General features: G+C 37.4%; 1 protein-coding gene and 1 long non-coding RNA gene across 3 annotated transcripts in view; one reads left to right on the top strand and one right to left on the bottom strand.

The window, feature by feature from the left end:
* Positions 1-1,258, bottom strand: part of LOC124644957 (polyhomeotic-proximal chromatin protein-like) — a 46,424-nt gene extending 45,166 nt beyond the window's left edge. For both annotated transcript variants that reach the window (XM_047184653.1, XM_047184654.1), the window contains exon 1: positions 1,084-1,258. In XM_047184653.1, the coding sequence (XP_047040609.1) occupies positions 1,084-1,118 (35 nt within the window). In that variant the 5' untranslated portion in view covers positions 1,119-1,258. The remainder of the gene's footprint in view (positions 1-1,083) is intronic.
* Positions 1,259-3,139: 1,881 nt separating this feature from the next.
* LOC124644958 lies at positions 3,140-4,362 on the top strand. The gene is made up of 3 exons (XR_006986128.1): positions 3,140-3,258; positions 3,703-3,898; positions 4,099-4,362. It is a non-coding gene; the product is annotated as an uncharacterized LOC124644958 (long non-coding RNA).
* Positions 4,363-13,736: the final 9,374 nt, after the last annotated feature.

The raw sequence follows: 13,736 nt of genomic DNA, 5'->3' as shown, positions 1-13,736 counted from the left end.
GCTCTTTTAAAACATTCATCAAGTGTAATATAGAGCTTCCAAGGCTTGTTAACAGCTTTTCTGAAAATGCAGAAGACTGAGAGACTAGAGTTTGACTCCTACAAACAGTCAATCCTGATGAGACTATATATGTATAGAAGTGAGTCTAATATAAAATACAAAATTGTAGGAAGTTGTGCGGACGGTTTTGAGGTCATCTAGCCAACCAGGTGAAGTTACTTTGCAAACTTCAATTTCCTACTCTAGACGCTTTGATCACTAGTGATTAGTCCAGGAAACATGTAGAGATGAGCCAAAGTAAATTAAGTTTGGCTACTTCCTAAAAAGTTTCGAGTTCTTACAACCTACAGCGGATGCGTAACATAACAGTTCCAGAAGTGCAAATAGGTATTAAGAAAGTTGTTTGTTATTGACAATCGAACCTTGCCACGTGTTTTCGAGTTACTTACCTTTGCTGCCAGAGGCATTAAGCTATACACCTATAAAGGGACAGACACCTAAATAAAAACGGTCCGTCTGGTATTATTTCACAAGGGGAAGCAAAAAATAATGAAAACGTGCGAGTGAGAGAGTGTTATGCGAACGCGTGTGGCATGACAAAGAGAGAGACCATAAAAGCCCACAAGGGGAGTCGGAGCGCGAACCGGTTCTGCATGTGTGCAGACAGACGGCGCCCTCCCTCCCCTCGGCTGTCGACCCTCGAGTGCCTCGGCTGAGAGCCTTACAATGTCGGCTTTTCGCCGAAGCGTTGCAATAATAATAATCACGAAACTTCACTGTCAGTATTACAACAAAGCCTCGAGATTGTTATGTATTATTCAAAACATTATGTGACACAGGTAATAAGTAATTGTGTTAGTATTCTATACCGATATGAAACACTGAGCAGCACCCTTTCTCCTTCACTTGTGCATAATGAGCCGGAGTCAACTTAGTTCGCTAATATTGGCACAATTATATTGCTCCATTCCGCTGCGATGACGAACCAGTGCCCGAGCAAGTTTGCTCACCATGTATAGCCACACGCGACGCACTCACTCACAACAGATCGCAATCAGAAATTAAATAAATAACATAAAATACCTTTTGGTGTAAAAACCATAAGAACAACGTTCCATCGTTTCAAAATAAAAGGTTAACTGAAACGTAAGCGCCGTCCCATGCGGCAGTGATTAAAAGAAAAAACAAACGAAAAGGTGAGGATCGAGACATTCGCACGGGTGAAAGTAAACACAACACTTATTATCGACGAAAACGACATACAAACACACTTTATCGATAGTCCGGTGCCCGTGTCATTGTAACAATAACCTTCTTTTCGAATGGCGAAACACGACTGCGGCTGTGTAATGTGCGCGCAGTACCGGCGCGCCGCACCCATGCCCCGCGCGGCCCATAGCTGCCCCGCTCAGCCCCGAGTCGCGGCGCTCTCTATCACCCGTCGCCAATGGTACGCCCGCTGGGATCCGAGCCTCCTCATTGGTCCAACCGTTTTACGGCCGTTCCACAAACAAAACCGGTTGCCAAGAACGACTCGAAAGGGCGCGAGGGACGAAATTAGCGTATGCGCGATTATTATTATTGTTACCAGTTCTTTCTCTTTCTATCTTGTTGTTACAAACGAAACAGAAATAGCAGTACTCGTAAAATATTAACTCGTCGTTGCACCGCACCTTTTTATCCTGTTACCGACCGTTTTTTTAACAGTTAAGTTGCTTACAATAAAATTACTAACCCTGGCTGTTGTGTACTATGTTGACCCCCCGCCGTTTATTTGTAATGTTCATGATAATCTTTATATGAATAAAAAGTAACACAAAGCTTAAGCTTAAGCTAAAAAAGTCAGACCATCGTTTACCAATTGGTACCAACTTTACTGAAAATTTCCTACCAAATGCAATGTGGTTACACAAGTTAGGTACATGGTAGAGCACTCAGGTATGCAGAAGCCGTGTAATGCTACAATATCTACCTAATACTGTTTAGGTATGTAAGTACTTAAGTAAATGTGCGAAGGTATTTAGCGTGTTGCACACAATGTCTTCCGTCTGGATGGTCGGGTTTCAGTTTATAACCCTAATACCTTCCCCACGGTTATAATTTCACCCGTTCGTCATTGGGGTCTGGCCCCTATTTTGTTAATACTGTATACCATACTAGCGTGCTCCCCATTGTCCCCAAGTTCCTACCCTGGCTACATAATGAATGAATGACATAATAATACATTATGCCTATGTTATATAAAAAAATATTTAAAAAAATAAAAATGCCAACCCAGCTGGCATTTATAATATAGGTTCCTAGTGACTAAAAAAACTTTATCTATTTTCTGGCTACTTAAATTAGGTAATAGAGAAGGGCACATACCTGTGTTGTATATTGTGTCCCTACTCTCCCACGAAAGATTTTTTTTGGAAATGGCGGCTGAACGGAGTACTCTAATTTGCCTCTCACTCGCACTTACTATGTGGCAATGTAATTTGTTGAGAACACCGTTTCGCGCCAAGTTAATGCCTATAATAGTGAAATATTTTATTAACCTGACAATTTGAATACCATCCATCTTTCAAATAAAACTATTTAGTTCCATATTAAATTATTTGCATTATTATTGTTTCCGAATCAATACAAACACATACAACAAGCAAAAATGGTTTAACGTGTTTATCGTCATGACAGTTATGTTTATAATAATGTGAGTATGTTAGTTACTTTTAAGTAGGTACTTTTTGTAATACGAATACAGGTAATTACCCAAAAAATATAATTACAACAACTAATTTAACTTGTTCATCCCAAGTTATCTATCTCGCAACGCCATCTATTGAAAATCTTAAGAAGTTTAGCCACCAGCGCCATCTTGGGTTCTTAACATTTGAACACACTTTTGAAAACCGAGCGCCAAACAAAATTATTTCGGCCATTCAGAGAATGCGTTCCTGACACGTCGCGATTGAACTGACGACGTAACTTTGCAATGGCGTTGCAGTTACGATAAAAATATTTTTGCTGGTTGTTTACCGTTTTAACAATTGAGGAGCATTAAAACAACATTATTATATCAATAATCAATGAATGTAGTTACGTCGTCAGTTCAATCGCGACGTGTCAGGAACGCATTCTCTGAATGGCCGAACTATAGCTTCAATAGTAATTGAACTGTGTAATTACTCTGTATAATATAAATCCTGAACTGAACTACTGTTGTAGATAGGTACTGCTGAAGCGATCCCCTGCAGCCTCACCTACTTCACAAAGGTACGCCCTTATGTATTATGCATAAATAAACGTTACTCTACGCATAAAAAAACCACATTAAAATCCACTTAAAAGCTCTAACTCAAGCACTCTAAAAACTGATGAAAACTTAGCCCTACATCTAAAGAAAATGATAATAAACTCTAGGTGCGAAACCATAGAGTCTATTTTAAATTGAGCTTGCATATTCCAATTTAAAATGCAGGTAGCTGCATAATGTATTTTGTTTGGAAACCTATAAAATATTCACCTCGCCATTACTCAATATACAAAAAAAACGATGCTTAGTTCGCGATGGATTCCTACTGATGGGATACCCAGACGTTCTGCAATAAATTCCTGATTTCGAATTGCTTGTCAAATTATTTTAACACTTATGAAGCTGCAAATAAGGTTTAAAATGCCTGTGAGGAAACCTACCCTAATTTATATGGTTAATTCCAGCCCTTCGGTGGCGGGAGAAGGCGTCGCCTCTGTAAATTATGGGACCCTTTTCAAACGCAATGGTGCTATACCTATGTTACCCATACATAGAAGTATACCTATCTTATCTACCCATGTTCAACGGTGGACCGAGTAGGATCTGATGATGGTGACGTTGCAAACTCTTTTTACGACACAAAAAACTATAAAGAAATAGGTAAGTAAATTATCGAGAAAAACGTCCTTTTGGATTTCTACAAATTATCTATCCATTTTTTTGTTATAGAAATTGGACATATTTGACATGTAGAGCTAATATCAAAATTCAATCTCTGATCGCAAAAGCACATAATAAAATCAGCTTTTATTAAAGTAAGTCTCTACAAAATGTTGAAAATAACAATTCTCTTTTTTTAGTTTATCAGAAGGCAAAATAAAAACTGCAAATAGGTGGAAAAGAGAACGAACGAGAGAATGGGAGAAAGAGATGAATATAGAAGATAGTGTAATGGGGAAGTTTCAACAGATGTTTAGGGGATCACCTAAACACGGGAGTAAAAGAGATACAAGGTACAGGAGTGAAGGAGAGAGGAAATATCAGCTGCTTTGAGTTTTGGAGAGAAGTTTATCGGGAGATTTGTATGAAAGTAGGTGACAATGACACCATAATCTGTCGGCAGCTTTAATCACGTGTTTCGCACAAAACTAATAAATATATAATTCTGTCCATGGCTTGTTTTACTTACCAGAGATAGGAATATGATAGCACTTGTATGGGGCTAATTTTGAAAATTCTATCTCTAGCAGATAGAAAATTAAGTAAGTACCTACCTAATTTGTTATCGAAACATATCGAAAGGTGGGTTACCTTTTGTTAAATAGTCAATGTTTTAATAATAATCATAGAAATCTTAAAACTTCTAATACCTAGCTATACGGAAATTATAACTAAGATTACCTATTAATAAATGATAACTAATAAGACAATATTGACGATAAGAGGCCATATAGCACCTCAGTAGGTACTTGGTTTAGGTACCTACTCGTCACCATTCCTTATACCTATTTAAATCAAACTTTGATTAAGCCCATTTTTACTCATACCATTTGAGTCTATTGTTCAAAGAGTGATCAAAATATATCGAAAATGAAATGGTGTTCCTAACTGAGAAGAACTTTAAAAGCGATAACAGAGTAAGTCAAAGTTATTATTAATTATCATCATAATGGTGGCTCAAGGCCATTGGTTGGAACAAAGCTAAGGCCGGCTACAAACGAGTTCCGTCGCATAGTTAGGCATGGCCCCAGTTTGTGATCACACGGACCCTTAGAATATACACACACTACAAACTTTTAGGCGATCGAGAGTTTGTTTGGGCTCATAAATCAGCATGAAGATGATTGGTAGTACACGAGTAACAAAGATCATGCATTTAGCCGGTGTCAGACCTAGTGAAAACTTTGATAGGAATCAAGATTGTGCTTAAAAGTATTTACAAAAATCGCTTGTTCTGTCGGCCGATTGTTTAGTCTGCAAAGTTGCAAATTGATATGAATTTGGTCTTAGCACTGATGTCAAGTGATTGCGATGGCTTTTCGACTATTGCTGATTACAGTTGTCAATGACAACTTGTCATTTAAATCGACCTAAAAATACGGGAATCGTGTTTTTAACAAAAATGTTTTATTTTTGACGGCGTAGGTATTTGTAAATCTTGGTACCTATTTGCGAGGTGCTATATTTTTCGTAAAAATAAGTAGGTATGTTCACTGTTGTAAATAGAGTCTTACAAAAATAATTGGTAGGTACCCAAGGTAAGTACTTAGGTACCTAAAAAAGTATATTTTTATTTTAAAGCTCCATGAAAACCGCAATTTACCTTGGCCACTCAATAAAGCCATTATTCATTCACCTTCAAGGTACTTACAGCCTTTAGTTTGTACCTTCTGAACTTGTTGTATGACATTGTTCATGTAGGTACCTACTTGTATTAAAAAAATAAAGAAAGATGTTTAAAGAAAGATGTTTATTAAGTAAGTAGTATCCTGAACAATAGTAAGTATTCAGTCTTGGTGTGATTTAGAATAGGTACCATCAACTGTACCTAGACTTTTTAAGGGCGCTTGATAAGTATAGTGATGTATGGGAGTACGCAGATATCAACAATTAGGTATTTGACCGGTATCAGATCGACTAAAAACTTTGATTGAATTAGGCTTGGAAATAGTAGGTATATGCTCTATCTTCGCTGAAAGAGTTATAGTGAAATAATAATGTTTCACAACAACAGGATTTAATTTATACGTAGTAAAGAGATTGCCCCGAACTTCGTGCCTGCATTGTCGTGAGACGAGGGCGACACCCTCTTTTGTTTAATCCACAATCCCAAAAATGACGGTACCCACTCATCCTGCCTACTGTATGACGTATGACGGTATGTATATGTGGTAGCGAATGAAAAAATGTAGGTGTTCGACTGTCTACTACCTAGGTATTTTATTTTAGACATTTACAAAATTTACAAAAAAAAAAAAACCATCCAAGTAAAAACGAAAAAGCTTAATAAACAAAAAATCTATTTATTTATTTCTATGTATTCGTGGCTCATATAGAGATCTTATAAAAACTCTTTAAGCATACTCTTATAGAACACACATTATCAAACGCAGTTTCTTGCTTTATAGGTATACCTTCCCCCTCTAGTTTCTATAGTTAATCAGAAAGTCCAAGGAAACCATTAATTAAGAAGAGTCACTATAAATCGCAGTGTTACCGAAGATAAAGTGATAGACAATATTGACCAGGTCACTTGGATGAAGGTCGAAAGGAAATTAATTTAACCCTTAAATCTATATCGGTGAGAGGAAAAAAGCTTCAAAACATTGTACAACGGACGGCGTAGCTACTATCGCTACGCGTGCTACAATTTTGCTACGAATACTTTTAGAAATTACAGTATATTTACATAATATGAAACTATTTGCATATTATTATGAATGAAGAATTGTCAATCTTTTCGAATTCTGCCGTTAGGACCCGTCCTATGTATTTGTGGGTCCCACCTTACTCTATATGTATTTTCAAAATAGTCAATCTTCATCATCCTGCTCTGTTCCCGAGTTATTTGATAACGGCGCAATATATTTTTACTTCCATATCTCTCCATCGGACGTCATACTAACCGGACAACCGGACACATCGGACCACTCCCAATGATGGAGTGGATACTCCATTCTCATTGGGAGTGGTCCCTTCCTATTTCTCTTTCAAGCAGTCCGTCCATCTTTTCCTAGGTCTTCCTCTTGCTCTCCATCCTTCTACATTCACAAAGCACAATCTTTGTAGCTTCTGTTTTGTCACCTTCTCATCACACGATGGGAAGGTGGTGAGGGCATGAGCCCATACCAAGAAAAAGGCAAAGCTGACCTCTGATTTTTTCTGTCACTAGTGCTACTATCAGCTAGCTAGGTATTTCAGGCTGCTTCTGAATTCTGATATAGGTACTTATTCCTCATCCTATTTTTTGACTGGAAGCCGACTCCAAAATAATTGTAAAAAGGCTAGGCAGATGATATGGTCTTACAAAAACATTGGAATCCATATCACTTTACAAATCATACCATACATGTACTGACTCTAACAGCGTTGAGGTTTTATAAAGCATTTAAGTTTCAGCAGAAAATCGATACATTTTCACTCGTTTTTTGACGATTTTTCACACTCGAACCCCTCAGAAATGTAGGGAAAATATTTGCTTATTTGACATTGCGACACTTTTTAATCAGAACCAACCGACACACCATCAGCAATAAAAACAAGTCAATTGAAATATTCCTTTTGACTCCATATTCCATGCAAAGATTTAACAAATATTTATTTTATGCAGAAAAAGCTTTTGAAACGTTACACGGTTTTCAGAATCGTTAAATTTATTTTCAGCTCAGTAATTAATTGGCAATTGCTGGAGAGAGAGCTGAGAGTGTAATAAAATCAACAAAATGTATTGGTCTCTACATATTTTCACATTGCATCGAATATGCGTAAAGGTAAATCAAAGAGTAGGTAATTATAATTGATCCTGCAATCAAAGGAAGTCTTTAAAGTGAATGTAACTACTGACTGTAAATGTTATTTTTATTCAGACCCCGTATCTATATTTATTTTTCGTCCTTTGCACCTCTTTGTTATGTGGAGCTCTAGGTCCCATTCGAGTTTTTTTGAAGTTGATAGAAAAACTGAAAATGGACAAAATCTCAAAAGGCCACTGTTTACTTGAGATCAAGTACACGTTTATAGTTAGGTTAGGTGCTCATGTAAGTTGTAACAACATTATGCAACAGAGCAGTGTGACATCTACCATTATTCAATAGTTATTCCATTGTTTTACGAAAGCGATTAAAGGCGTGTATTATGGTGACAATCATTAGTTAGATGCGATGTGCAAAGCCGGCCGTTACGCGATACAATCACGCGCCTACTAACGCTCCTTCACCACTCACTAATTGTTATTCACCAAACGCAACATTTTTTGTTCCATCACTCCTCCAATATTCCACTCCATCTCATCCATTCTCATACACTTCCATATCCTCTGTCTCACTCACTCACCCGCGTGGGTGTCGGCGCGCCGGCCAACGACCCCAACCGTCACAGCTGTTTTACTCAAAGAATAATTAAAGGACACACTAATTGACTAAAAGTTGCCTAAAACTTTGTTGACACACAGCGGAAACATTATTTAACAGCGATACTGATTGTAAACAAATATTGATAAGGGATACCACATGTTATCAGAGATAGCTACGTGATGATATTCCACTAGCTCGGTGATAAAAAATGTGAATGTATAAAAAGTTTCCTTATGATAATATATGCACAGCTTGATAGACACGGTCGAGCGGGAGGACTGCTCGATGTTATGTTTCCTCACAGATAATGCTGTTGATTGAAAGGAGAAACCCGTTTCTGGCTGATCTAAGTTTAGTGAGCTACCAAAAAATCTTAAATTGCTCCTCATTAACCCATTAAACATTGACACAATGACAATGCTCGAACGAGTTTTTCATGAATTTATTTTTTTATGTCACCACACTAAATCGACTTTGTAATTGGTTGACTTGGACTGACCCTAGGTTTAACATCATCGTCCCCGATTTATCCTATAAAAAATCATGAAAATTACATTATGAGAATTCTTCCCATCTAACGCACTGTAGCTCTATCTAGGGCTTGCTTGTTAGATGTCCCCTGGGCCAGAGTAAGAGTTTTTAAAAATCCACGTAACGACCCAACTTCTAAAAGGTGCCAGGTGGAGATGAGGCACGAGGGTGTAACACCGCTAATTACCAGACTACGTACGAGTTTTTTTAAGAACGCCGACGCATGCGAACGGGCAAAAGTCTCTTTTCGATAAAAACTTAACTCCTACGTTTTTTTACTTAAATCTCCTCGTTCTCGTGTTTCGCAAGGCACGTTGAATTTGTGGGCCCCGGCTATATTTTCTACATATTTGACAGTCGTTATGCGTAGTCAAAGTTAGAAATTCTGACCATCACCTACCAGCCTCACCTAGGGGTCTCGGGATGCCCGGTAACTGGGTTAAGTAGAGAAAATGATCTCTAAAGTATGTAATGGGTATATTTACAGAACGAGTCTATTACAGATAGTCTAGTAGTTTATGGTGAAATGAGATCTTTGCTAAGTCCTTGGAGTTCGGGTTTCATTTTAAGTTGTTATCAGAGAAAAACGATACCTTCCGGTTCTCCGAGTTATGTTTGAGTTTAACTCGGACTTAACGATGACTTTCGCTCATAAAATTATTTTGAATTTATTATACTCGTACCGACGTGATGACGGGAAATAATATCCGGCTGGATCTTATTTCTTTTTATCAATTTCGAATCTAGTGGCATCAAAACTTCGAAGATTATTAATACAGACTTCAAAGGTTTGGATAGTTTTTTTTTACCTTTTTCTAGACGTCAAGAAAAGTTTTGCAAAACAGAAAAGATTACTACAGAACAATGAATTTCTCGTGTGAATCCGGGGCGGGCAGCTAGTGTAATAGATAACAGTTAGGCAAGCATCTCTGTGTCGTATATCAGGAGGGCAGCAGGGACCCAAGCTGAATCGATCGGAGGGTTGGCCAACCCCTCGGTACCCCGGGCTCGGCGCGCCCATTCATTCGCGTAAAGGCTAAACTTTCCGTCTTGAACTCGTAAAATGACGTAGCGGACATTGACCGAGGTTATCAGACGACTTTGAAAGTATAAGCTAATGTGACGTGTAAGATAACTTGAAACTTGGTAGCTGGTGACGGTCGCAAAAGTTTTGCACGGGAGGTTTGGAGTTCAACATCGTAGAACGTACTTAAACTGTAATTTGCGTACACGATATTGCTAAACAGATCTTTGTGCCTCAAGAGAAGTTGTCAGATTTTTGAGAACTATTTGTTTTACTTGGTTGTGACTAAGATTTCAGAACCTCCCTTTTTTGGAAAGTGTGTTAAAAAGCAAATTAATTCTGCGAAATATCAGGGTACGGTCCGGAAGTGCAACATCTGTGCTATGTATCAACATTTTATCTATGCCCAACATTAAAAAAAGCTCGACGCTTAAAATGAAAGCTCCGTCATTTCACACTTTTACTCAAGAAATTCATTTAGCGCGAATGCTGTCCCAGTTTCCTAGTTTTATTTTAATTACAGTTTTTGCTGAGAAGCAAACCTTCGAGAAGGTAGCGAGATTCACAAACTTAATAATCAAGTAGTGAGAATTCTCGATGAATTTAATAAACTTAATGAGAATTCTCGATGTATTTAGTTATTGTTTAAAAAGAAAGAGCCAAGTACCTACAGATCGCCGTCAAATTAAATTGTGAAGACTTGAATTTCTGAAGTGCAAGTCTGAAGACATTTGAATCCTTGGATCTTCGTACAACTAAAGCTTCACAAGGTATTGTCCGAAGTAAGCAATAGACTTCGCAATAGTCGAAAGGTATGAACAACCAAACGCTTCGTACGCGTGGGACGGCAAATGGCTAACTTCAGAATTGCAAAGATATTTGGTGCAAACTTTAAATTATGATGAGATAAAGTCAATAGAATGCTAAGATGCTCTTTTCTATTTCTTTTTATTTTCCGAGAATCGTCCTTCGACTAAAAACAAAAGGGCAAGGAGAATTTCTTCGAACAAAAAGATTTTAAGGAGCTTAGAATTATTAAAAACTGGGATTGGAAAAGATTATGGAAGCTCAGACTGTGATATTAGCTACCTCAGACTTAAGATTATTTAGTGCCCACTAATAACTTTACTCTTATACTTAACAAAGCCTTTAATTACCTTGTAATTAAGATGATTACATGAAAGTAACAGTCTGTTATAAGTTACTGCAATTTTCAAATTCATAACTTCCAAAGAATAATTTCCCTTCAATAATATAAATAATATTATGGGCATGTAATGAGGAGGGATGATACGCATGCAACAAAGTGTGTGCTAAGTATGAATGTAGATGGATGGAGAGGAAGAGGTAGACCAAAGAAAAGATGGATGGATTGCCTGAAAGATGACATTAGTAGGAAGGGAGTGAGTGTCAGTATGACGAGTGACAGGGGAAAATGGAAGAGGATAACAGTTGCGCCGACCCCAAATAAAATTTTGAACAGGGCAGGACGAAGAAGAATATGAAAAAGAAGTATTAAAAAGAACCTATAAGTAAACAATCGACTCCTAGACGGTAACTTCAATCTGGCTGAAGCTGAAGCCACAAAAATCAGTGGAAAGGTAAATGTTTTAAATACATTAGTTGCAACGGAACTTAGCGACGGCGTCTACGAGATTTGATTTCGATTTAAATCAGATTTCACTTAATCAAGAATTGATTTAAATGGCGGCAACGTTTACAGGCTTAAGTTTAAATCAATTATAGTACAAAGAGTGGATGCTTTTGCAGTATCTTCTTCTTTGGATGAAACTAAATTTAAGGGAGGAGAATGAAGAAAAAAAGAAGATTTTAGAGTTTTCATGTACTCTCTATAAGTCAATAAACCTGTATAGGTAAGTAACATGACATCAAATTATGAGCCAACTTTGTTACATAAGTTTGTACTCGTCAACTTAGAAATCTCTACATTTTTGGAGAACACTAGCGACACCGGATAACAGTATTTCCCCAGAATATTATTAAGTATACATATTTAATAAACCTTCTTCTTTAATCACTATATCTATTAAAAAAAACGCATTAAAATCGGTTGCGTAGTTTTGAAGCGTACCTACAAAGGGACATGGGGATAGAAAAAGCAACTTTATTTTATACTATGTAGTGATAATCAAAACCAGTTACCCAGATCTGATAGCAAAACCATGTTTTTTTATAAAACTATATGAGGTTCCTACACCCAAAGCCGAAACATAGCAATACGTATAACATAGCAGAGGATCTGTGGTTTGGGGTGCTACCATGGCAACCATCGGAGCATGAACGATTGTGTTAGCCCCCGAGCTTACAACCCAGCATCAAAGGACGAATATGCTTTGATCAGCTAGAAGACTGAACAGGAAATAAAACTATATAAAAATACATCAAAAATATCTTTGTTAATGATATTGAGCTTACAGATAGTGGCAAACAGTCCATAGGATCCCACTATATGGTCCAACCCCTTCAATTAATTTATTTGTCAGACTAATGGCCATAATGATATGCGCAGTTGCAGAGTTGACAAAAAGTTTGTGACCGGTGGTACTATGTCCTATTACTTTATTTGCCACAAGGGTTACTAGGTACCACTTGCAAGTAACAATCGTTTGGCCATACTTAGACCCAATTTTACCAGCAAAATAAACGTCGGTTTTCTTAAAACAGGTAGCTGAGTTGAATGAAGCGTCAAAGAATTAGTTTTGGATTAGTTTCGCTATATAGAGCTCAACAGTTTAGGTCCTAAAAAGCTTAACATCTATCTATGCTTGCTTTTTAATCTCCAGCCAAAATATCCCGTTCTAAGCCCGATTAAAAAAAAACTCCTAACAATAGTTTGAGGCAGGTAAAAAAAGGGACGCTCTGAACAAAATCCCAAATCTAGCTACTCATGGAAGATTTTGTTATGCGATTTGGCAACGTCGCTGTCACATGGCAGGGGTGATAAGTCTGGCAACGTCGCTTTGCCATGCGATCATATCTTACGTCACATTAGGATAGGACTACTGGGGTTATGTTATATCTATGACCTTGTTATTCTTCTAAAAAAACCTTTTCTAGACCATTTATGTGTTGGGGTACACCTGTGTTTAATAATGCTGTGTAATTATTGTGTTTACCCATATTCACGGAATTCAACCTTTAAGAATGGCACTAATAAGAATTAGTTGCTAGGCAACGCGATATATTAAGATTCATAAACAATTTGGCGTTTTAATCTATTTTCCACACACGGACACTGGAGATAAAGCTCATATTTTGGCAATTATGTAGCCGCTATACGTTTTTAATTAATGCCATTCTTTGAAGAGCCTTTTTCCCAACTATGTCCGGGTCGGAGCTGAGTAGCAGTGTTTTAGTCAGTTCTCCGGGCAACCCAATACCCCTAGGTAAGACCGGTTATCAGACTTGCTTCTGACTACCCGTAACAACTGCCAAAGATGTTCAAAGGACAGCCGGGATACCCTACAGTTTATCGTGCCTTCCGAAAGTCTCTAAGTAATATGTACTTTAGTTTGGTGTCACCAAGTTAACTTTTGCCCCGTGGGTTAAGCGACAAACGAAGCCAATTAATGTAAGCAGAAATTATAAAATATAAATGAAAAATTACGTTCAACACGTTTTAATAATTCACCTGTAAACTGGAATTTTAAATGGAAACCGAAAAAAATGTTTTCATCGTGATTTGTAATTAGTATTTTTTTACTAAGTAGTAAGTAAGTATGAAAATGTTGATCTGCCAAGTGTTATTCTGACTAAAATTTTACTTAACTATATAATACTTATTAAGTGCCTACTACCTACATTAGTCTTACGACGACGAACTCGTCGAACGTCTTCTTATATTGAAGTG

This window comes from Helicoverpa zea, chromosome 31, assembly GCF_022581195.2.
Source record: "Helicoverpa zea isolate HzStark_Cry1AcR chromosome 31, ilHelZeax1.1, whole genome shotgun sequence".
NCBI classification, from domain to species: domain Eukaryota; kingdom Metazoa; phylum Arthropoda; class Insecta; order Lepidoptera; family Noctuidae; genus Helicoverpa; species Helicoverpa zea.
The sequence above is the reverse complement of the archived record's forward strand: the minus strand, read 5'-3'. Positions and strand labels throughout refer to the sequence as shown.